The sequence below is a fragment of the Octopus bimaculoides genome, chromosome 11 (assembly GCF_046866305.1).
Source record: "Octopus bimaculoides isolate indiv1 chromosome 11, ASM4686630v1, whole genome shotgun sequence".
In the NCBI taxonomy this organism is placed as follows: domain Eukaryota; kingdom Metazoa; phylum Mollusca; class Cephalopoda; order Octopoda; family Octopodidae; genus Octopus; species Octopus bimaculoides.
In genome coordinates this window covers 44511117-44536586 of record NC_142938.1, presented here as the reverse complement: position 1 = coordinate 44536586, position 25470 = coordinate 44511117, and the positions used below count along the sequence as shown (strand labels likewise).

Sequence of the window (25470 nt, the reverse complement as noted above, 5' to 3'; positions counted from 1 at the left end):
TACACTGATACTCTCCATCAATACTTGGCACCTTTTCACTAAACACTAGACATGCATTCACATCACTATACTAGCACAGTTATCTCTCCTGCATACTTCAGTTGATTCTTTTTAATATTCGGCCATTTCTTTGCCCACTTGTGCTCTACCTTTTATGCAGATTAACATTATATATTTGTTTGGTTATGAGAAATAAGTACAGAAGTCTGATGATCTGTTGAATTTTACTTTCTACATATGCTTTATCTGGTTTTTCTTTTTCACTAATAGAAAAACTCTTTGTAATCAGCAGAAGCAACAACTTCCAACCCTTTCTTCTCCAGCAAAAATTATTTTTTGCTACTACTAGTTGTTGCATTAATTAAATTACCATTATGACAGTCTTTCAATTATGTCTTGTAAGTCAACTGAAAAATTCATGGGCTTCATTTTATGCATGATCCAAATGCTAGCTACTTCTGTGCATTCTAACACATCTGAAGTCTTGATTTTCTGTGAGCCCAACAAAACTATCCTGCTGCTTATTTTATGTACTCATTGTTTGTATCAACCTATATGTCATGTTTCTTGAATTTCATGATCTAATTTGGTCTTTGCCATGTTGACTCTAAACCAGTGGTTTTTAATCTTTTTGACTTTATGGTACACACGAGATGAAACAGGCATATTATTGGTGCACTTTGCATGGGAATTTAATAGAAAAATTATCTTATAAAATTATAAAAATATAATGCTTACTTTGTAAGACGTGCATATATGGTTGTGTGGTTAATAAGTTGACTTCCTAACCAAGTGGTTTCAGGTTCACTTTCACTGTGCAGCACCTTGAGTAGATGTCTTCTACTATAGCCCCAGGTCAACTGATGCCTTGTGAGTGAATTTGCTAGAGAAAAACTATATGGGAACCCATTGTATATATACATGTGTGTTTGTTTATGTTTGCACTCTACAGGAGTTGCAAGCTGCCAGCAGTGTTGTTTTCAGTGTTGTTTTCACTTGTTTACAAATTTCATGTCTTTTACAAATTTTATGTTTTTGAAGACATATGAAATAAGAGATCCCTTACTAATAAAATAGGTAAAGATTATTGACAAGGAGGCCATATGTCTGTAAAACAATGCCTTGACAATACATTTGTCTAACTTATAACAAATAAATTATTGCTTACTTTGTTTTAAAAATCATATCATGAAAAAAAAAAAAACTAGAAATAGCACCATTTATCAAGACTGTCAAGCATGGATTTTTTTGAACCCTTAAATTTTATTTTAAACGTTTCCCTCTCTTCCAATCTTTCTACTCAAAAGCCTTTGACTTCTTTAAAGAATTTACTTGAATTAGTAATCAAGACATTGAGTTGCTAATAAATGTTAAAAAGGTACTCTTATATCACAATGAAACTTGGTGGAACAAAAAAAAAAAGGCTTGTTCAGTGTCTCCACAGAGAGCTTTTCTTAGAAAGTATACCACCCTTCATAGCTCTAGATTATGCAGAGATGATATCTTGATAATCTCATGCAATATGAATGGCATTGGATAGATTGTACAGGAGTATTCAAGGAGTTTGATTTAAGCATAACTATAGGTAAAAATGTTCTATGGAAAGCTAAACAAGGACATATATTTATTTTCTCAGCCATAATTAGGAATCTTGTAACTGGAACAAGGCAGATATCTTTAACAAGGCTCCTCTTGTTATAACTAAGTACGAGTGGGAAGCTAGTATGTAAGGAAGAAAACACACATACACCATAGATGAATTAGAAGACAATAATCTTGTTTAATCTACCATTTAACATGAATGTAGTCTTTTCTATAGCCAGGAACTTTCTATCTTTTGCAAGACATTTCTCATTAACACACAAATACAACAAGTTCTTCAGTATCAATAATGTTAAAGTCATTTCCTCCTGCTTGGATATCATTGCTTCCCAGATCACCCAGTGCAACCTAAAGCATACAAATAAACAGCCTCACTCTAATAGCCAACTTTCTAACACAGAAGTTCACTTCACAACCACAAGGTTTTGTGTTCAATCCCTCTGTAGCACATTGGTCAAATGATTTCTGCTATATCCTCAGGCTGAATAATGCTTTATGAGTGAAACTTGCTAGGTGGAAACTCTGTCTGTATGTGTGTGTATCTGTGTGCAGATTTACATATTTGTGGTTTTTTCTCCACATGTATAGCATTGACATCACTTCAGCAGTGATGATGTTTATGTAAACAAGATATCCAGCAGTGGTTTGATATGTAATAGTGGGAAATAAAGTACCTTCCTTGAAAATATGTAAGGGTTGGTGTCAGTAAGAGCACAGAGCTGTAGAATACTACCTCAAGTAGTCTCTCTCATCCAACACAGCTCTTTTTCTGTCTCTCTCCATAACAAACCCTCAAATAACACTACTCCAAATAGCATGATTTTTTAATGTAGACTGTGTATATACTGGTCCCAAACCACAAATAACATGGATCTGGTCTCAATTTGCACAGATATATATTGTGAAATATGTGGAATATTGTTTTGTCATATTATATTTCAAAAGTGTTATTGTAGATTCTTTTGTCTTATATATGAATGTGTATGCTAAGTATATATGGATTTAAATGAATTCTCAGTAAGGCCTATATAACACATTGTATCATTGTTTTCATCATTGGTTGAAAATTTGGTACAGCAAATGATATTTCTTGAAAGTATTTACCATATAAAGGGCACATACTTTTGTTAAGGAAGTTGCACTGAAGTGCGGAATCATGGGAGGGAAGGCTTAGTTTTTTTCCTATAGATTCTGGCTAAGGAAGAGATGAAATATCAGTGCAGCTATAACCTACTTTGAGGTTATATGTGTTAAATATTTTTTGGAACTTATGATTACTAGGGATTTGACAATATTGGTTCTAACATTTTAATTAAAGGTAGTGGGGTTATACTGGTTAGTTTTTTTTGTCTGGGTTTTCTAGCATTTGAGTATGCCTTGTGAAAGGATTGTATTTTATTCCATTGTCAAAGCTGTTTCTGCTCAGGGATTCATTATAAAATATAGCAGTACCATTAAAAGTCTCCTCATTTGATATTTTAGTGATTCTTTTACTGATTTATCTTGGCAACATTTTGAGAATGTTAGGCAAACAGTTAGACTTTTTGTAAATAAATTGTATAACCTCATTAGGTATTCTATAGAGGGCTGTGAGTGTCCAAAGTTAGATTCATTGTAATACCTGTAAAAGTCACTACACTAGTGTCAGTACTAACAATTTTTCTTAGGTTAAAACTTCTGAAGGCATTAAATCTTGTTTAAGGCAGTCTAATTAATGTCCATTATACATATATTTGTATTCATACACACACACACACACACACACACACACACACACACACACATATACACACACATGTGTTTGTTTATACACACACACACACACTGATGAAACTTTGATAAAGTTGAAACAATCCTGTCACTGGCTTCCAATTCTATTTGAACTGCGTATACAAAAAAATCTTGCAACATTTAGAAAGTTGGCAATTTCTAAATGGCTCTGATCTGCACATATGGCAACAATGACTGCATGTCTTTTCACTTCTCTTAACATTTTATCTGTCATGGAAGATCTGAAAGAAATAAAAAAAACTTTTATTTTGGTTTGAAGAGTGTAATATACTGATAATTGTCCTCATACTCACTGCACCCTCTGTGTGTGTGAGTGTGTGTGTGTGTGCACGCACACGCACATATATATGTTTGCACACACAGACACATTTATATATATGCAATGTTGACATGAATCTCCTCCACAGCAATAAACCTGTTCCTCCCGTCATCTCTCAGCATCTCACATAAAGCAACCACCGTACCTCTTATCCTCCCTTGCAGATAAACAAGTATACAGATAGAAGGAAAGTATAAAAAAAGAAACATACAATCTGCCCTTCATGTAGAGAGAATCCCCTTTTTGCCAGCAGAAGTACTTGCTTTCTGAACTTTTTTCACTCTACTATGATGTTGGATCAACTAGTTCCATTGTTTATTATGTCACACAAGTAATTGACACAAACAATTACTTCAAGGCATTACTAGCATCTGGAAGAATTTATTTCATGAGTAGTGACTCCGACTGCAAACTACTCTGCATCTTCCAAATAGGAATTCTTCCTTTTCTGTCAGCTTACCTGTGTACCTCACTGTATCTGCTTTGCACCTGTAGTTTACTTTTGATACACAGTATAGAGTTTCAACTTAATCTTTTTCTATACATAGAGCATGGCCTCTTTCCTAATGGTAGCAGAGTCCTGTTTTCTTTTCATGCTAACTAAATTCTTTGCCTTTGCTAGATTTACTTTAGAGCCCTTATGTTTGTAGGCTTTACTTCCATGTTTGGAACTTTTTCTTTAATTCTTTAACAGATTCATCTTTAAGAACCAGGTCATCAGCGTACATGTGATCCCATGTTGTTGTGGCCTGGAGAACTGTTGTAAACAGAAAGAGGCTGAAAACTGAGCTCTGATGGATTCCTACCTAAATTCCTTGCTGAACTCATTGCTAATTTTCAAACCATCTATAAAGATGTCCTCATCATTTCTGTAGATGGCTTTCATAGCTTTCTCAAGCCATTCAACTACATCAAGGTTTCATAGTGATCACCAGAATACATATTGTGGTTTCCTCTGAAAAACCTTTTCCAGGTAGATGAATTATATAAATACACTGGTGCTCTCTTACCTAAGAATTCCTCATTATTGTCTCACTAGGAAGTGGGTACTTGTGATGCTAGGCACAAACCTGAACTGCATCTCATGTAAGCTAATTCTTTTCTTAATCAACTATGTAATGCTTTCTGTTGCTTTCATAACATCAGACATTAATTTGATGCTCCTGTAATTGATTCTTTCTAGAGCATCTCTTTTGCTTGTGTCACGATTAATGATGAAACTTATACACCTGGCATTGGGTATGAGACATCCTTGATTGACTATGAGTGACTAGCAGATATCCTACTTCATCAGATATTTTCAGTATCTCAGCAACTATCTTTGATGGTCCAGTTGCTTTCCATGCCTTTATGTCTCTAATCACCCCCCCCCCCAGCTCTTCAATAATATCTCACCCTATGGATTGAAATGGATATCATTGAATTGGTTCTCTGACCTTGTTGCCATATTACTGCACATTACTACCACATTATATGTAAAACACTCCGGTTTCTTTCATAGACATGAAGCTTCAGATTGGCATGGGAAATTTAACATTCACATGTATCCAAAAAGGCAGTAGCAACATAAATGGTTCCAAGTAGAGATGTGACAGTGAGGACTTTGGTCTGCCATACAGTTACCCATCTTAACATCCATTTCAAATAACAAAAGTATTAAAGTGTTAAAAAGCAGCATTTGCATAAAGATTTTTGTAAGTTGGTCTAACTATACATTAAAAAAGTTATTTATTATTTATTTTATTTTTTTTTCCTTTGAATCTTCATGATGCAAACATCAGACTTTATTTAGTGACATACTGTTTACATTTCAGACAACAAACAGCTTATATATGCAACATGAAGGAACATTGGTTCACTATACGTAAAATTGGTTTCCAATGGTTTAACTTAAACTCTTTACTGAGTGGTCCCGAACTCATATCAGACACATATCTGTCTTTGTTTATCATACAATTACTACAAGAAGGTAATATATATGTGTGTATATATATATAAATATATAAATAAATATATTTCATCAGTGCTGTGATTTTCCCCCCTCCTCTCACTTTCCCACCTACTGTTTCTTTTCCTGTGTTTTTTTTTACTCTCATATCCTCATAAATTTGCCTTTAAATTTATATATTGCAGTGAATTAGATAAATGTTATTTCAGAACCATTTAACTTATGACATCAAGGAGCAATATATTTACATTTTTTCTAGTTTTACACCAACTATTCCAAACTAGAGTTGAATGAGGCAACAAAAGAGCCTCTGTGTGATTAGTTGGCTTGCTACAAACAATAGCCAGTATCCCTCAAATCACACCTTAATGTCTTTAAAAAAAAGGACATTTGATACAATAGCCTTGAATATATTGTATCTGAAAAAATATGGAATGGTCACAGTTGGAATGCTTTTGATCATAGGTTTACTTGATCAGGGCTAACCTGGGATTGAACAACAACTAGAGTTGGTGAAATTACTTTTGATATTCTTGCATATGGATTATTAGAGGAAAGTAATTTTTTCTTACAGTTGGATGGGTTATTTGTCTCTTTGATTTTTTTTAAATTTTGAAGTGAGAATAATACTGATAGTCTTGTCAAGTAGATTGAGACAGAGTAGTGTGCTCTGCTTGAATGGTGCAACACAATGTGGGCACCTATATGAAGTTGCTTGATGAGATAGATATAGTGGCCAAATCTAACTCTGTTGTCTCAAAAAGAAAGAAAAAGGTGGATATTGAAAAATGTGGTTCTAGATAAACTGTGTTTGAATAAAACACAGGACAGTCATGTCTAAATTGCTTTTGATCATAGATCTACTGAATCAATGCTGACTTGGCACTAAACAACAACAAACCAATGTGTTTTGTACTCCTGATGACCATATTGTTAATAATCCAATATCTTAAATTCATATCTGTTGAATATGAAAATGATATTAAGAATTTGTGAATGGATAGAAACAAGATAGAAACAATTTGAATGGTTCTAGAAAAATTCTTTTTCGGTTTTTGCAAATAATTGGTATGAAATTTTAGCCTCAAAGCTCACAAGCTCAGATACTGTCACAGATACTGTATTTCATTTAACCTTTTACACAAAGTAGATTTATTCCATTCAAACGTTACAAAGTGCATAAATATTATAACTACATGGTTAACCACTTGTAAACATTATTGGAACTAGACTTCTAACCTTTTTTTAATTTGCTACCTCTCCCTCTCCAGATTTACATAAAACATACACCAAAATAACTGAAAACTCAATGTATCTCTCCACTCTCTCTGGGCCCAAACTTTGTACTAGGCTGCCAGTATCTGATAAATTGTAACTATTTTATACCAAAATAACTTGGGTGTACTTTACATCAATCTACTGCAGTCACCTTCCACCTTCCTGCTATATGCAGAGCAGTCACAAGACCAAATACTGCATGACAATATATGTAATATAGTCCTAAATGGAAGAGAGACAAGACATACAGTTTGTTACTGGTCTCCCCAGGAAGACATTACTGGGTTACTCAACTGTGGCAGCAACAGCTCTCCCACTATACATTAAAGTGGGTTTGGTATCAATACTAGCAAAAGTTTTAACTGGAAAAAAGGAAATATATTTTTATTGTTTACTTGTTTCAGTCATTAGACTATAGCCTTGCTAGGGCACTGCCTTGAAGAATTTTTAGTCAAATAAATTGATTCTAGTACATTTTTTTAAAGCCTGGTACTTATTCTATCAGTATCTTTTACCAAACCACTAGGTTATGGGGACATAAATACACCAACACCAGCTGTCAAGCAGTGGTGGGGGACAAACACATGCACACACACACACACACGCACACACACACACACACACACATGATGGACTACTTTCAGTTTCTGTCTACCAAAATCTACTCACAAGGCTTTGGTCGGCCCGAGGTGCCATGCGATGGGACTGAACTTGGAGCCATGTGGTTAAGAAGCAAGCTTCTTACCACACAGCCATGCCTATAACTACAAACTGCAGCATTTTGTTATAATTAGGTAATTCTTTTAGAACCATTCGGTACATGTAGAGAAAAATAGAAATAAATGTATTTCTTTTAATCTGTCTCACTTCTCTCCTCTCTTTCTCTCTTCCTCTCCAAGCAACAATAGTATTTTCATATTATTCTACTCACAGGTTATTCAATATTTATTATCATTGGTAACTTGCCACCTAGTGATGCTGACCAACTTTTAAAAATTCATCCTGCTGTACAGCCAGTGAAACCTACCTTAGAAAGTGCAGCATCTTTAACTGCATCCAACAGTGAAGACCAGATGGACCCCAGTTTACAGCAAGTTATTGAGACTACTCGGGAATATGCTGAAAAGGATGATCCTTCATTGCAGAGAGCATTAGCAATGAGTTTGAAAGATAAGGAAGAAGCACTTTTACAAACTGCTCTTGAACTTAGTATGCAAGGTAAATTTTCATGTTTTGTTTTTTTTTATTGTTTGATGCGTTAATTGCTATATTTGATATAGAAAAAACTTTTAGAATGTTTATTCTTCTCTTGTACAATTTATGTTTGTTTTGATCTTGAAATTCCTGAATGAGATGCCAAGATACTGTTTTTGACATGTCCCTAACTTTAGTATCATTCTAGAACGTCAGTTTACTCTCTTCTTCAGTAGCCTTTGGGAGGAAGACCTGAATTCAGCATTTCAAGACACACAAAAACACTCATCTATCATTCACCAAGTTTGCTGAATGCTGTGAAAAGTTTTTTTCTCCTCCTCCTCTATTGTACTCAATTGCAGTTTATTGGAGAGGTGATTCTTTTTAAACTTGTGGAAACCTAAACCACACTCTCTGTACATTAATAAGGCCGTTAGCAACCTGATGACTTTCTTAGCCCAGTACTATTCTTGCTGACACCTGTGTTACACTGTAAAATTTTCACCTGTATTCAGTGATAGTGTTTGCATATTTTTACAAATGAATGCCCTCCCTATCATAAATTACTTGCAGAATGGACTGAATATATTTTTTACACTACTTAATACAAGAGAACCAGTCTTGCTTTTTAACCCATAAGAATTATATTTCAAAAGTGGTTACTGTCATAAACTGGTCGACTTCACTGTGTGTCTCCCACATAAGTAAAAATACTAAAGTCTGCAGAACTGGTGGGTGGTCTGTGCTGGCAAAATCACAAGGTGTGGGGCATGGTTTTTGATAAGTTTGTATTCTGTGGGGAGAAGAAGAATCTAATGTTTCAGGACTGGCCCTTTTATCATGTTTTCTCTCTCAGATGAAGGGTCAGTCTCAAAATGTCATTATCATCTTCCCAAGACATGATCTTATCCAAACAAACAATTTTATTATGTAGCTATTGGAAAATCTCCTTTCACAGTACCATGAGTTAATTTGTTCAAGCCATTTTCATAAGTGTAGCAAAAGAAAAAGTGATATAAATAATTCAGGCAAATAAAAGTTAGCTAAAGTAGTTTATCACCTCAGCTCCTAATTTTCTATTTCTATTGAAATGTTTTGTTTGTATATATGATATTTTTAAAGTGATATAAATCAAGATCTTTCATCAAAATTTCATTTTAATTTATGTTCCAAACACCAGTTGTTTCTCTAATTTCTTCATTATTTTCAAAGTTAATTGAAATTAAGGCAGTGTATATCAATGGAAATATGGTAACAAAAGGGTTTTAAAAATGGGGAATAAGTAAAATATGCATTTGTTTTATGTCCATTTTCCCATACCAGCATATGTTAAACAAATATATAACAGCTGGATATTAATCCTTACTGGTTTTTCAAGTAAGCGATCTATAATTTTACACGTCTTGAAAGTGCAAAGCGAGTGGATATTGACAGAAGTAATAGCAACAGCACAGTTTGTAGCTTGCAACGTTTATAGAACACAAATGTAAACACACACATGGACATACATGCTTTTGAAATTTAATATTTTTTTTTAATGATTTCAGGTGATAAGGCAGAAGATAATTGTCTTGGAACTGAAGATACTACTCCTGATTTGGAAGTACATCAGACTTGGGGTACGCCCCAGTCTCTTCCCAGTCAACAATCTCAAACACAAAAGCCTTCAAAACAGCCGATATCCATTGATGAATTGCGCCAAAAACGACTCACCTACTTAAGCAAAACAAATTGTTTACAGAATAATGCAGCCGATTCTTCTTCTGTTACTAATATGGAAAATGAATCTGAATCTGTTAAAGAAAATGGGGAAAATGGAGAAAATGGGGGTAAGTATATCACACATTCAATTAATAGCTAATTTAACTTGAGAAAGGAAGTCTGACAGTTGATTTACTTTTCATAGCCTTGTGAGTGGATTTGATAGATGGAAACTGAAAGAAGTTGATTGTGTGTGTGTGTGAGAGAGAGAGAGAGAGAGAGAGAGAGAGAGAGAGACTGTATGTATGTGTATTTATCACACAACCATTGTAAATGAGCATCATTGTCTTGCAAATGGTGTCACTTGTTTCTATTCTTCCATGAAAATATATCTGGCCATGGGGAAAATATTACCTTACTTGGAAACAGGTGAAGGTTAGCGACAGGAGGGGCATCAAATCATAAAAAAATCTGCCTCAGTGAATTCCATCTGACCTATGTAAGCATGGAAAAGTGGATGTTAAAGCAATGATGATAATGACAAATAAGAGTTTCTTATAAATGGGTGATTTATTCATGCTTTTTCAAAGGAATTATTGAAAGTTAGTGCAACAGTTACAAACAGATTATGAATCAGTTCCTGAACTCATCTTACTGGGAGTTTACCCATAACACAATAGCATTCACTTATAAATTGTATGTCACTGCCTTATAAAGCCAGTGTTGAGCTCCAATTCAGCAAACTTAACAAATAAAGGATGATTTTACAAATTTAGATGTTTGCATATTATTGAATTGATAATTTTTTACAACTGGATGCCCCTTGTATCAATAATCTCAGTTTTAAAATTTGGAGTGGAACTTATGTCACCTAGATTGACTGAGGAAAGTGGAACTATATATGTTTCACTTGATCTTAGATTTCTGTATTGTTACTCTTAATAGCATGAAGTTAGTCAGTTAACTCTTTAAAAAGTATTATGTCTCTTCATGCTTGCACCAGCTGCAAATATTTTATGTGTGTTTCTGATTTTATCTTACAGAAGAATTGAGTGAAGAAGAGATGCTTCAGAAAGCAATTTATATGTCTATGAAAGCAGCAGCACCAATGTGAAGCTACTGTGGATGAAGAACTAGGACAGTCAACTCTGTTGTGATATTAGTAACAGAAAGTGCTAATTGTACACTACACCTCTCTTTCCTTCATTTCTCTCTCTCTTACAGAGTTATGCAGAAAGCTGTATCACAGTTGGTTGTATTTTCTGTAAACTGACTCTAATGCTATGGGAGCAATGCCTATTTATTGATGCAATTTGTACTTTTGCAATATAAATATTTTTTTACCTTTCACCTTCTTGTATGTTGTACTAGCAGTCATTTCATTAATTAAAATAACCATCAGCTTAATTATTAAGACCGAGTAAGATAGATACTTGGCTTATTTGATCATCTGTACACTCTCCTACAAATATTGTCCTTGTATTTAGTCAAAAGGGTTCATTATTAATGTTACATATAGGAGAAATACATCTCAACTGGTTTCTGGTGTCAATCTTTTTTTTTAATTTTTGCTTTTTCATTCAGTCCCTCCTCTTCTTGTTCCCATTTTATCTTAACCAAAAGCATTCTTTAGAAATTAACAAGCTTCAAGGAATCTTATTTGAGAATATAACTTTGTTTTTATATAGAGTATAGTATTGTTTGTTTTTTCTGTTGAATTCTTTTTGGACAAATTTTTGAGATTTTAAAAATACTAAACCACTACTTTAATGAACATTTATAAGGATAAAAGTAGTTTTCAGACTTAGTTGTAGAAAGAATGTAGGGCTTCATGTTAATTTTTGGATATACGAGATGCTTTACACTTTAGTTATTTAGTAATTGGTACTATGATTAACAACTTTTAAGTATTTGAATTTGAGGGCTTTTGCTTTGAGAATGTTATAGATGACAAATATTTAATACTTGATAATAGCTTGGATTTAAATACTTTCCACTACCTTTGCTGGCAATACTGGTGCAGCTGTAAATAGTTTCCAGTCTTTAATATTAGAGATTGATTGGAACCTAAAAACTTTTGTAAGAAAAAAGAATGTCACCTGCTAGTGAGCTAACTGCTATTCCAAGCCCTTCTCACTCTTGTGACATAAAATTGCTTATTTCCATTACACTGTTGAATGCAATATATCAGTCTGTTCTTGCATTATCGTTGGTCTGTTGAAGTAGGATGTGATGTGGAGAAAAGGCATATCTCTTTGTTAGTATATAATAATTTGTCAGAATATTTTTTGCCACTAATTACCATATTCCCCCTCATAACCTGCTACATAGGAAATTTTCTTACTTCCTCTCCTGATTTACTGTGAGCATTGTGGTAAATCAATTTCAGAAGGGTCAAGACAAAAATAGAAATTTCATAAAAGAGGGGTAAAAGCTATAAGAAAGGCGAATGTTGTGAGGCTATAGATGGAAGTGGCATTTTCATGATTTACTCATGTGAAAGAAATGTAAAGTACTGAATATTTAAAACAAGGAAGAAAAGCTTAACTACCAAGACACTCCTTTATAGTCATACTAGAAATGTAGAGTAATCATTTAAGGGATGATGTATTGAGTGCTTTATGCTAAAAATTCTGAATTAAGTGAACTCTCCCTCTTAGTTGTGGAAAGAAAGCAAAACACTAGCAACAATTATTAGCAACTCTCAAAGAAAAGGGGAGCGATTTCAACAATTTAAAAATTTTATTGCACAAAGATAATTTACATACCTATGAGGAACATCTGACATTTTTATTTACAGTATTCATAAATAACATAGCCACTTAACTGATTTGATTCATGCAATTGGTCTTTCATTTTATTTTGTAATCAGCAGAGTATTAATATACTTGGGATGTACAAAAGGATTTCTACTTGTTAGAGCAGACCACTTCTTGATGTTTCTTTATAATTACAAATTGCCAATCCAACAAACTCATTGTGACTGTCAAATATTAAAGCAATTGCTTTGTTTTGTTGGAAAAGATATTTCAGCTGATTGTACTGTCACCTCACTAAAGCGCATGATCCTTAGTGAACCCTACACCTCTGTGTAACTGATACTTTTAAACTACTTTTTACATAAGAGAAGATCCCCTAACTTTCCCATTAGATACATTGAAATTGCTGTCAGAAAATGACTGCTCCAGTTGGTGTCTGTGACATATATATCCTTCTGTCAAGCAGAGAATCCTAAATTTCTTTTTAGAAGTTGGACTATCTCATTTTGTTTTTACTGGAATATATTTTGTTTTGTCAGGAGGGTTTTAGTATACTCTGTCTAGTGTGTGACCAGTGATTGTATTACAAGACCTAAATGGATGATAATGAAAGAAATATGTTAGTCCACTTCAGGAGTGAACATACTGACAGATGCTAAAGTAATCTGTTGTCCAATTTAACACCAGCACCAGTCTCTTGAGTGCCTTTAATGAAGTTCACTCTATTGCAAGCATTTGGGCCAGGTCTCCTATCTAAGAATAACCTCCTCTCTTCCTCTTACCAGTATCAGGTTCCAAAAAGGATAATGGGTGCTGTTTTTTTTTCCCTAAAACATAAAAAAAAAAAAAAAGAAAATGGCCAACACTTCAGCATTAATCATGAGCATTATTATCATATCTGGAAACTATCTTATATTCAGGACACTAAAAAGCAGATTTATTTGCATAGGTTAGTAATGTATCTAACTAATGTTGCAGAGGGTTGTAATTTTTTGGGCATCAATCGATTGACTATGTTCAGATCAACACCTGGCCATTCAATATTTTCTAAGCTGAGAATAAAGCATCATGGTCATTTGACTAAATAGAAAAAGCAGGTTCTTTAATCACACTTTGCCATCCTAAATAAAGAACGGACACATTGGATAATGAAGCCTTAGTTATAGTCTGAAAAAGAAAAGTCAGAAGGTTACAGTTAGAATACCCTTTGCTCATGATCTGCTCGGTCAAGGTTGATTTGGGGCTAAACAACTTTATTGAACTGATAGAATTGCATATCAACTGCCAAACTGCTATATAATTTATTTTGCTCACTCTTGATCATGTTCTTCTACTCTCATAAATTGTCCTCAATCCTCTCCCAAAATGCAATCTTTGTAGGCTGCTCCTGTTGACAGTAGAATGCCACTGTGCTGATAAGCACTCTACTCAAGCCTTTTTTTTTTTTTTAATTACTGCTATGATGATTTTGTTGTAACTGAGTATATGCTGATAGTTCTTTAGAAATATAATTCTCTATTCTCTATTTTTCATCTAAGAAATCTAGTTTGGGCCATCTGAATAAATGCCAGGAATTCTGAAAGATAGTATCATGAATAGCTGAGGAATTTGTCTTGAAATGTTGGTATTCTCAACTCACACTTCTCTGTTTCAGTATTAAAACTACTGCATTTTTTTTTAAAGATATTTTTGAAAATATTTCTTTGTGACATTTTACCCCTGTCATATGAGACTAGTAGTATTATTTTAATCTTAATAGACTCAAATTGCCAATGCTACTTGATACATTAATTTTCACTTTATTATGAATAAGGTTTATTTTATTTTAAAGACAATTTTGTCTGAGTATTTTAAATATTAAGACAAATGTAAATTCTATACAATAAATATAATTAAAATGAAAAAATTTAATTATTTATACAATTCTACTGGTGATGTTTTAGTTTGCCATTTCTTTTTTTATTTTATTTTTAAAAACTTTTACTGTATTTTTCCACAATTTGTTTGAAATTTTGAACATATGCATATTGTTGCATATACTTTGTAAGGCATACCACATAACCATGAAGTTCAAGTTAGAATTTCATTATTTGTAAATTGAGGGGCAAGCTAGCAGAATTGTTAGTGTTGGAAAAATGTTTTGTGGTATTTGTTCTGGCTCTTTATGTTCTGAGTTCAAATTCCATTGTAATTTCATCATTATTGGCTCAATAAAGTATCAGTCAAGTAGTGGGCTCAATGGCATCAACTAATGCTCTCACTGCAAAAGTGTTGACCTTGTACTTAAATTAGACATTATTTAAAGTTGGTTGACTAGCAGGATCATTAGAGCATTAGAAAAAATGCCTTGCAGTACTTGTTTCAGCTCTTTACATTTTGAGTTCAAATCCTACTGAGATCATCTTTGCCTTTCTTTCCTCCAGCTTCCATAAAATAAAGTACCAGTACTTTATTTTGCTGGGATTGATGGTTTCAACTAATACCTTCCTTTTGAAATTTTTAAGCATGGTACTTATTCTATCAGTGTCTTTTGGCAAACCACTAAGTTGCGGGGATGTAAATACACCAACACCAGCTGTCAAGCGGTAGTGGGGGACGAACACACACACACACACACACATATGATGGACTACTTTCAGTTTCTGTCTACCAAATCCACTCATAAGGTTTTGGTTGGCCCAAGGCATGTGCAAGGTAAAGAAATATAGAAATTTTGCCTGGATGTCAGTACAAAAGGTATGAACTTATGGTCATATGAAACAGTTACATACCAGCTTAACTAGTTAGTTTGTTCTCACCTTCTGTAGTATACCTGAATACAAGTCTAGACTATTTATAAATATAAATCAACTGTTATTTAAAACGTATGACATTTATCTTATAAAGCAGTTTGTATTGTATTATAATGTCCTGCATGTCTTGTTTTAGGCCTCTGATAAGTCAATGATGGGATGTTACTATTTTTGAATTCAAATCCTATTGATGGTCTTGGTGCTGGATTCACAATGGTATTCATTCCTCTGGGACTAATACTAACTACATGATAAATAATAATAGATACTGTTAGTATATCCTTTAATTGATTATATTCTCTTTTTGATAGAAAAAAGGAGGCTTGAAAGGTGCATAAAAATCATAGTTTCACTGGTTACTTGGAGTATTTCAAACTGCCTGTTGCACTTGCTTCTCTTATGAGCCAACAACAAAGCCTCTATGGGTGACTTGACCTGCTATAAATGGCACCCAAAATTACTCAGATGAAACTCTGCCAGCTTAAAAAACAAAGGACACTTTGGATAATGTGCTACATACATCACCTGGAAAAAAGATGGGAGGGTCATGGATGAAACATCTTTGATCCTAAGTTGGTCTGATCTAGATTGTCCTTGAGCTAAACAATTCCAGTCAGCTATATTGTCATTTCTAACACCAAAAGAACAAATGTCACCTACAGTCTATTCTAAAAGCTGCCTTACAATAGTGTTACCTTCTCTGGTACCATTCCAAACTCCAGACCTCAATTTCAAAATAACTACACTTATCTCACACTTTTTCCTAGAGTAAGGTAACTCTAGTAAGTTATAGAAAACATATTTTCACCTCAGACACAATGATGTGTGTATATTATGTAATATTTTATTTGCTGGTAGCAGTGTCATATATCAAGTGTATTTTATTTTCTGTTCAACTGTTCATAATCAGTTGACATTCATTCCATTCCCAAGCATTAGTAACTTGTGAAAAGAAATAGAGATTCAAAGCAATATAAATTTGTTTCATAGAGGCCCTTACTTCTTACTGAATACTGTTCATGTTATAGGCATTATTTTTTTCTTAGTCATACTAGTATAGGTAATGGTCTGCAACTCTTCAAGGAATCATAGGGGTGCCTGTCATCATGACATATGGCATGTCGTGGACATTTTAAACCTGGTGAGTCCATCTCTTGATATTTCTGAACACAGCTGATTTCTTCTAGAGAGAAAGTGTGTCTGTAAGAGAAAAATAATCGTCTCCCATTATTTCACTGATACTTTTATTGACCTTAAAAGGATGAAATGCAAAGTTAACCTTGGTGGAATTTGAACACAGCTGGAATGAATATCACAAAGCATTCTGTTCAATACTAACGACTTTGCTAATTAACTGCCTTAATCATACTAGTATGTATACATGAATATTTAATATAATAATATAAACTTCATAATTTATTCCCATTCAAACCATTGCACTTTATTTATGTAATTCTGTGAAGAAGCGAGAAAAAGCATTAACTCTATCTGGTTAATTTGCTTTTGCTGTTTATTTTTTTCTTTACTATGGAATGATTCTTCAGTGATACCCCAAGATGGGTTAAGAATGAAACAGGAAAGAACATCTTAGAATATTGAATCATTGCTAAATGCTTCTACTTGATATGCTGTATGAAAGGCAATACAAGATAGTGCAGTCTCTCTCTATTGACAGGTTTTTCATTTGGAAATTGTGTGCAAGTTCAAAAAGTATTTGATGTGAAATGGCTAAACTGAGTTCAGCTGAACTGCAGATGCAGCTTTCTGAGAGTTTATTGCCACAGACCTAACAAGGCTCAACAAAGAAATTTTGTGTGGGTAATATTATCCAACATTGCATTATACCTATATTTTGTTTCAGCATCACTAATTTTCAAATCTGTATAATTTTAAATTTGAAATCAGCACTAGAGCTGTGTGATACTGTTAAATGTTTTGGTTTAGCCAAAAACACATGCATGAAGCTGGGACTTTCCTGCACCTAGTTGATTAAGGGTCAAGTTAGTGACTATTATCCTCTGATATTTAGAAAAGTGAATTTTGTGGAAGTTTTGAAATGGATTTCTGAGTTTCTCCTTTTTTTATGCCTTCTACATCTCATTTTTTCTCTCTTCTTACATTTTCCTATTTTATAAAATGTCTATACTTACCATATCACTTCAAAAGTGTATGTTGACCCCATTACCTACATGCTAGAAATTGTGGGACATCTAACCAACTAGATTTGTATAATCTTTATGTACATATTCTGCAATCTCAGTGAATATGACCTGGTAGCTTGTATCATGCCTTCACAAATTGTTTTGGGTGCTTATATAGTCGTGAGCAGCTATAGATATCTTCTCCCTCTCACCCTTAACCTAGTGGATAATCAAGGCTGTGATAGCTGGAGGAGAGAGCAGTTTTTTAGCTGAGTTGATTGATTGTAAACCAAACACCTTAACCACTAAGTCACATGTCCTCACATGTACATAAGGTGCTGGATTATTAAGTCAAAGTATTGTTGCAGATGGTGATGTTTTATGAAGTAAAGTACATTATTCATATCAGTGAACTTAAGAACACAAAATGAAAACAATTCAAAAAAGAAACAATCTAACAAGCTCTGCAAATGGCCTGAAATTACAGAATCATCCAACCCACGCAAACTTAATGGTAACACTTAGTATCAAAAAGAAGTTCCTTGATCTTAAAAATGAAAGTAGCTCTGTTGAAATATTGATTTGATGCCCATTATAAAAATAAATAATGGCATTTTTGTCGATTTATAACATTCTCTAAAACCAGACAAACATTTTATTTTCTTAAAAATTTTATTAAAAAATAAAAAATTTTGTTATAGCTCAATGTTGATATCTGAACCATGACCAATTTTCTTTTTCATTTCAACTTCATTCTTTAGTTTTGGTCTCACTGTTTGGGTATGCCAAACCAAAATCTGAAACCATAGAGAAATATTGTCTAAAATGAAATGTTAGAATGATAATTTTATAACTTCCAATTTCTGTCAGAGATATCTTAATGGGGGTGGGGGGCTTTCTAGCAGTAATAACAAATATGTCTCTAACTTCCATCAAGGATATGTTTGGAAAATTACTAGTTGCATACAATTATGCAATCTCAATTCACTCCTGTTACCAACTCTCACCCCTCATCACCACCTTTTATAAAGGAGGTTCAAGCACATGTGTACATATGACTGCATGTGTATGTTATATCTGCTTATGTATGAGCATGTGCATAGGAGTGTAATGGGCATATGATTGTGTGCGCATATTTATAATATATAAGTATATATATATGTTTTACAGACAAGAAAGTAAATTTCAAACGTAAAGTTGTAAGAACAGCAGAGGAAGATTGTGTATTAACCCTTATAAGACAGGAAAATGTTGCCAGTGGCTCTCGTAGCCATCTGCTGCCAACTTTTTTCTACTGTTCTTACAGCTTTACTGCATTTGAAATTTACTTTCTCATCTGTAAAATACCAAACACATTTGACGCTTCCAAAGTTTGTTTACAAAATGTTATCACATATATAAATTTTATTCTTTTACTTGTTGCAGTCATTTGACTGGCCATGTTGGAGTACCACATTTAGTCAAAGAAATTGACCCCAGGACTCATTCTTTGTAAGCCTAGCACTTATTCTATCGGTCTCTTTTGCTGAACTGCTAAGTTACAGGGATATAAACACACCAACATCAATTGTCAAGTGATGGTGGGGAGACAAACACAAACACAAATATATATATATATATATGCCGGGCTTCTTTCAGTTTCCATCTACCAAATCCACTCACAGGGCTTTGGTTGGCCTGAGGCTATAGTAGAAGACACACCCAAGTGGCCATGCAATGGGACTGAACCTGGAACCATGTGGTTGGGAAGCAAGCTTCTTACCATACAGCCACTCCTGCGCCTATATATTTATTGCAGATGACAGTATAACAATCTATGAAATGTTATACGAGTGCATGGGTATATATATATGTATGTGTCCTGTGGGTCTACATGCATGTATTAACATCTATATGTGACTGTGTTATATATGTATGTTCATGTCTCTGCCTTATGTGTATATGTATATATGTTTACACTTTGATAATGATGATAATTTATAGGTATATGTTATTACAGTGTGCTTGGTTCTTTCTGCATTGACAAAAACATTATTTGGTGACTTAATAATAACAATTTTCTCATTCCTCAAACCTTATCTACTCACCACCCCACACTAACAGTTATGTACCCATGAAGGCTTTAAGGGACTGAAAGGAATTGTAATTGTAATCCATGTCACAACCAATACTTACTGTCACTATGCATAAGGACCCACTACAACCAGGCAAGCAACAGCAAAGATCTTCTTTCCAGATGTTGAAAATGTTTCCCCAATTACCCTCCCAGGCTTCCCAGGTCCACAAGCTTAGAGCTGCTACAATCAACATTAGCACAATGAAAGGTAGGTCTGGTGATATTGTTGAAATGCTTGAGCAGAGGCATAAATGTATGCTGCATACAAGAGGTATGATGGAGGGGAGCCTTGGCTAGACTGCTTGTGGGCAAGGAAAATAGATACAAATTTTTTCTGGGTGGGTGTAGGTATTCTAGCAGAGAAACGAATGAATAAGTTGACTGAGGTAGCCAGGGTAGGTAATAAGATTATTAAACTAAAAATAGTCTTGTTAAATGTAAGTGTTTTTTATCTCTGCATATGCTCTAGATGTCAGGCTGGCAGTTGTTCAAAACGCTTTTTTTACATATCCCTTCTGTGGACTACCTTGGCTATGAAAAACAATGATGTTATCATGGCTGGGGATTTCTATGATCATGTTGGAAAGCACTCTGATGAATTTCATGGTGTGCATATCTGCTGCAACCCCAGCTCTTAAGCCTCTCCTATATTTCTCTCCACCATTTGTTACAATCACCTCATCCTGCCTACTCACCCAATCCAGACTTCTATATCACCTCACCTATTCTCACCACCCACAAAGTCCCTCGAGGGCATATCCCAACATGTCTTCACTATCATCTCTCTCACTATTGCTCTCCTTATCTTACTCTCTAACTCTCCTTTCTTTTTCAACTTGGGTATCTACAGTAAGGAAAAAAATCTTTGCATAAATATAAAAAGTATTAAAAATCCTAACCTTAGTACATAGGTCAGCTTTTGGTTCAAGGTCTGAAATAGTCACTCCTAGATGTTTAAGCAAAACAGATTCTTGATAACCTCGAGGTACTTTGTATGTAAACAGTGCTTTTTTATAATGAAATATCCTTTCCAAATTTATAGCAAACCCAGCCATATCCATAGCAAATGGTCGTTTTGGTTCCCAGTGTGTAAACCAACCAACAACCTAAAAGAAAAAACAACAAAAATATATAAAATAATATAGTGTATATATAAAATGATATAGAAATCTGTTTTTATACTGAGACTGTAGAGACAACAATAGTTTCTCATTGCATTCTCAAGACCCATGAGAAAATTTGAAATGAGAACTGCAAACAAACTTGATGATCTAGTTTTACAGTACTACTGCTACCTCATTGTACTGAGTACCTCACCTGGTTGATCCCTATTTACAGCTTGGGGGATTGGAATATTGAGAATTAAAGATCTTTGTCAGACAACACAACTGCAATAGTAGCTACATCCTTCAGGAAAAGCAGAGCACATTGGATTATATTCGATTAGACATTTTCTTAGCAAAAGACAGGATGGACACAGCTAGAACATTTTGATCACAGGTCTGCTTCATTAGGATTGATTTGAGACTAAATCACAACTAATAATAATAATAATAATCATCATCATCATCATCATTTAGATGTACTGGGGTTGATTTGTTTGACTAAATCCTTTAAGTTGGTGCCCCAGCATGGCTGCAATCTTTGGATTGAAGCAAGTAAAAGATAAAGATGTAAAGGCATATTGGACAATGTTGACTAATATATATATATATATATGCATGCACAGCAGGATTTCTGATTTCCAAGGCTGTAATACCTTTGATCATAATCTTAACTAGGACTAAACAACAATTTTATTCACATAAAATAACTGCAATATGAGTTGGATTGTTGACCCTAAACTATACAAACAGTTGTCTATGACTTTTGATTAACTTCAATGAATGAGGGTATCTTATATTTTGCTACTGTAAATTCTTTAATCCTTCAATTATAGGTAAGCAAAACGAACAGGAAAGTGGATGCAATATTTCTTGATTATTATACTATGGCCAAAATGGGATTTTTCTGAAGGATCTCTAGAGTAATGTTACTTGATAGGATGAATAGCTTGGAGATCAGGGAGTCTCTCCATGTTGAGCTGCTACTTTTCCACATTGAGAGATCACAGCTGTGGTACTATGGACATGTAATTAGAATGTTGCAGGAAAGAATCACAAGACAGATTCTTGAAGCCGAGTCAACCAGCAGGAGATGTAGGAGTAGACTAAGAATGAGATAGTTGGATAATATCCATAGTCATAGCTGGTCACACTTAGGAATCCTGCCAGAAAGTTTAATGATGGTTGCTTCTGATAGGACCCTAGGTTGAAGGTACCTGAGGACTCCACTCCACAACCCTTCCAGAAATAGTGGGCAAAGAAGCTGCATAGATGGATATAATTGTGGCAAGCCTATCTGCTACACTGCATTCTATTATTACTTCACTGAATCACATACACAACCAACCAGTAAATAATGAAATGTGTAGTGTAGTTTTGAACTTCACTGAAGCATTGTATATACAAGGGAGATAGTTCTAGGTATTGCTCTGGAACATTTTTGTCATAGATCTGCTTAAGAACACTAACAACAATCTAAGCATATGTCCTATCTATATATATAAAAATGAGAATGTGTGTCTGTCTGTCTGTCTGTGTGAATCCCTAAAACTCGAGAACTACGCAACCAATTTCATTCAAATTTTACACATGCCTTACTTAGGGTTCCAGTTGTGTTTTAGTCAAAAAAATTTTTAACTTCTTGCAGAGTTCGAGCCCACGGCAACATAATATCTCCTCCACTATTTAAGTATTACGTGTCAAAAGTGAAACAAAAACACTCATGTCAAATACTTTCACTTTAAAAATGAAACTATTCCACTAACTGAAACAATCACATTTCGATACTTTCACAGAGAGAGAAAGAAAGAGAGAGAGAGAGAGAGATGTATATGTATACATGTACATGTATATGTACACCATTTCGATACTGTAATGACAGATGCTTTCAGAGAGAGAGAGAAAGAGAGAGAGAGAGAGATGTATATGTATACATATAGATGTATATGTACACGTATATGTATAGATAGATATATATATATAGATCTATATGCATACATGTATATGTATACATATGTGTAGATGTATATATATATAGATGTACATGTAATATGTACATATATACATATATACATGCATACAAATATCTATACATATATACACCCACCACATACACATGCACACAAACATGCACATTAGTCATTTGTTTTCTTATCCAAAACTACGTCAAAAGTACTGAATGGATCTTTATGAAATTTGGAAATTATATTCTTTGCATAACGGCCATAACTCCCATGAAAATTCATATATTTTTGATGTTGATGAAATTTTAACCCCAACATAACAGATGAGCATTATTTGTAATTCAACGGTACAACAGTGTAAGACTACCCTTTCAGATATACTTACATTGTGATTTCTGCAATGTGGTGCATAAATTGTCAAGTAAATGAGACGCATATTTGCCTCCACTGATTCACTTGCAAAGTGTTGAGTAAAATTATTTCGTTGCAGACCTCCGGCCATTTTGTTCTGTTGTTAATTCTGTAGATGACCTCAAACACAAAGTCTTTCCCAACTTTAAACAAAACTACCAAAATCACAATTGGCTATGTGAAAGAGCAATATTAGCTCCAAAAAACATAGCTGTTACAAAAATTAATCAACACCTGATGCATTCTCTTCCCGGCAATCTTCAAACTTACAAGTCTGTTGATACAGTTCCAGATACAAATGAAGTGGTGAACTATCCTCCTGAATTTCTCAATTCGTTGGAGCCTCCAGGACTACCTCCCCACATATTATCACTTAAAGTTGGAACACCTGTTATGCTGCTCTGCAATCTGGAACCACCAAGACTTTGCAATGGAACACGACTCGTGATAAAGAAAATGATGTCACATGTTATCGAGGCTACCATTCTTTCTGGATGTGCAAAAGGGGATGACGTCTTTATTCCAAGAATTCCTCTTACTCCATCAGGAGCAGACATTCCTTTTACATTCAGAAGACTAGAATTCCCCCTTCGTGTGACTTTTGCCATGTCCATAAACAAATCTCAGGGTCAAACACTGTCTGTAGCTGGTCTTCTCTTGGAAGAGCCCTGCTTCTCACATGGACAACTGTATGTTGGCTGCTCAAGAGTGGGCAGCAAAAAACCCTATTTGTATATGCTCCACAAGGGAAAACAAGGAACATTGTTTACAACGAGGTGTTATAATCACAACAGCAAGAAAGTATGTAAATGATCAGCTTCTTTTACGAAACTTCATTGACTTTCATATATTTATATTGATATACATATATATACGTGTGTTTGGGTGCGTGTGTGTATATACATCTCTATATATAAAGATGATGCGTAGTCTAGACGGCGTTTTTAGATTTCATTATTCTCTTTAACCCGGGCAACGCCGGGTATTTCTGCTAGTACTCTCTAAAGTTGACAATTAACATCATTGTATTATACAAGTAAAATATTTAGAAACTCATATTCCATCAAACATGCATAACACCATTTTTTAGATGACAAAAAAAAAACAAATACTATTTACATCTACAATACATTTTACTTGGTTTGTTCTCCAATCATCATGAGATGTCTTATTTGTGGATGTGTATAGTTGCAGATTGGATTCAAACTCAAAGCCTTTACTTCTAAATTAATTGTGATGACATTCCAAACCACAAGGTCACTGATGTGATCTGGTACTTTACACACATCCAGGAATAAGTTAATTGATGATGTAAATGTTGAACATTTTTTCAATTAAAAATCAAAATAAGTGGTTTAAAAAAAAATTATAATCATATTAACAATTTCTGTCAGATGTTTAAGCATCTAATATTTCATAAAGCTTGATATTTTGACAAACATTTAGATAAATTGTCGTAGCTGATGGCTATCTCATCCTAACAACACTTTAAGCACGATGAAAGATGGTGGAGTATGATGGCATCCAGTTTTCAATTTAGTAAAAGGGGCAGAGGTATATGCTTAAGAAGTTTGCTGCCTAACCATGTGGTTTCAAGTTCAGTCCCACTGTACAACTACAATTCACAGATGCAAATACGTTGATGAGTGAGTCTTTGCCAATCAACCAGATAGTGTGTTTTTTAAGCAGTCTCAGAAGTTTGTGTCTATAGTAATGGAATAATCTCAAATATATAAACAGTATACTATTATGGATCACATTTAGACTTTTAAAAAAGTCAGAAACCAATCAGGTATGAAGTATTTTCTGGCCAGAAAGGGGGAAAACAAGTCTTTGGGATGCTGTTTTAGCAATATTTATGTGTCATGGAAAACCAAGTGAGATGGTGAAACTTAGCATTTGTAGATATTTCAGAGTTTTAGCTGTGTGTTTATGTGCAAGATGTTTCATTGATATATGTAATAATTGTATGTTGGTATTGTTGAAATCGTAGGTGGATGTTTCTAAGTTTCTGTAATGTAGACATGTATAATAGTAGGGTTGCATGTGTATGATGTTATTGTATAAAATGCTAAGGAATATGTGCAATTAGAAGTACAGTTAGAAGTAAAAGAGGGAGATGTGATCAAATTCTAAGGTACACCAAAATTGGTAGAATGTGGACTGCAGAGAGATCCATCAAGGCACGATACCATAGAGAACTTCGACAAAAAAGAAAAAGTCTTCCAGGCTAAAACAAGGTAGGCAAGTGTAGCTCATTGGCAGGCAACCTTATCAATTTCTCATGTCAGACACAGTTGAAGGTTTTGCTAAATCAAGGGCAATAATTATACTTTTACTGAAGTACATGA

General features: G+C 34.1%; 2 protein-coding genes across 4 annotated transcripts in view; one reads left to right on the top strand and one right to left on the bottom strand.

Moving 5' to 3' along the window:
• LOC106873165 (ataxin-3) overlaps positions 1-11183 on the top strand; it is a 37410-nt gene extending 26227 nt beyond the window's left edge. The window contains exons 4-7 of the mRNA XM_052971762.2: positions 5527-5681; positions 7872-8156; positions 9680-9961; positions 10877-11183. Of these exons, the coding sequence (XP_052827722.1) occupies positions 5527-5681; positions 7872-8156; positions 9680-9961; positions 10877-10947 (793 nt within the window). The 3' untranslated portion in view covers positions 10948-11183. The remainder of the gene's footprint in view (positions 1-5526; positions 5682-7871; positions 8157-9679; positions 9962-10876) is intronic.
• A 6995-nt stretch (positions 11184-18178) lies between these two features.
• LOC106873166 (galactosylgalactosylxylosylprotein 3-beta-glucuronosyltransferase 1) overlaps positions 18179-25470 on the bottom strand; it is a 63064-nt gene continuing 55772 nt past the window's right edge. For all 3 annotated transcript variants that reach the window (XM_052971763.2, XM_014920395.3, XM_089359928.1), the window contains exons 5-6: positions 20541-20747; positions 18179-18322 (exon numbers count right to left, since the gene is read on the bottom strand). In XM_052971763.2, the coding sequence (XP_052827723.1) occupies positions 18221-18322; positions 20541-20747 (309 nt within the window). In that variant the 3' untranslated portion in view covers positions 18179-18220. The remainder of the gene's footprint in view (positions 18323-20540; positions 20748-25470) is intronic.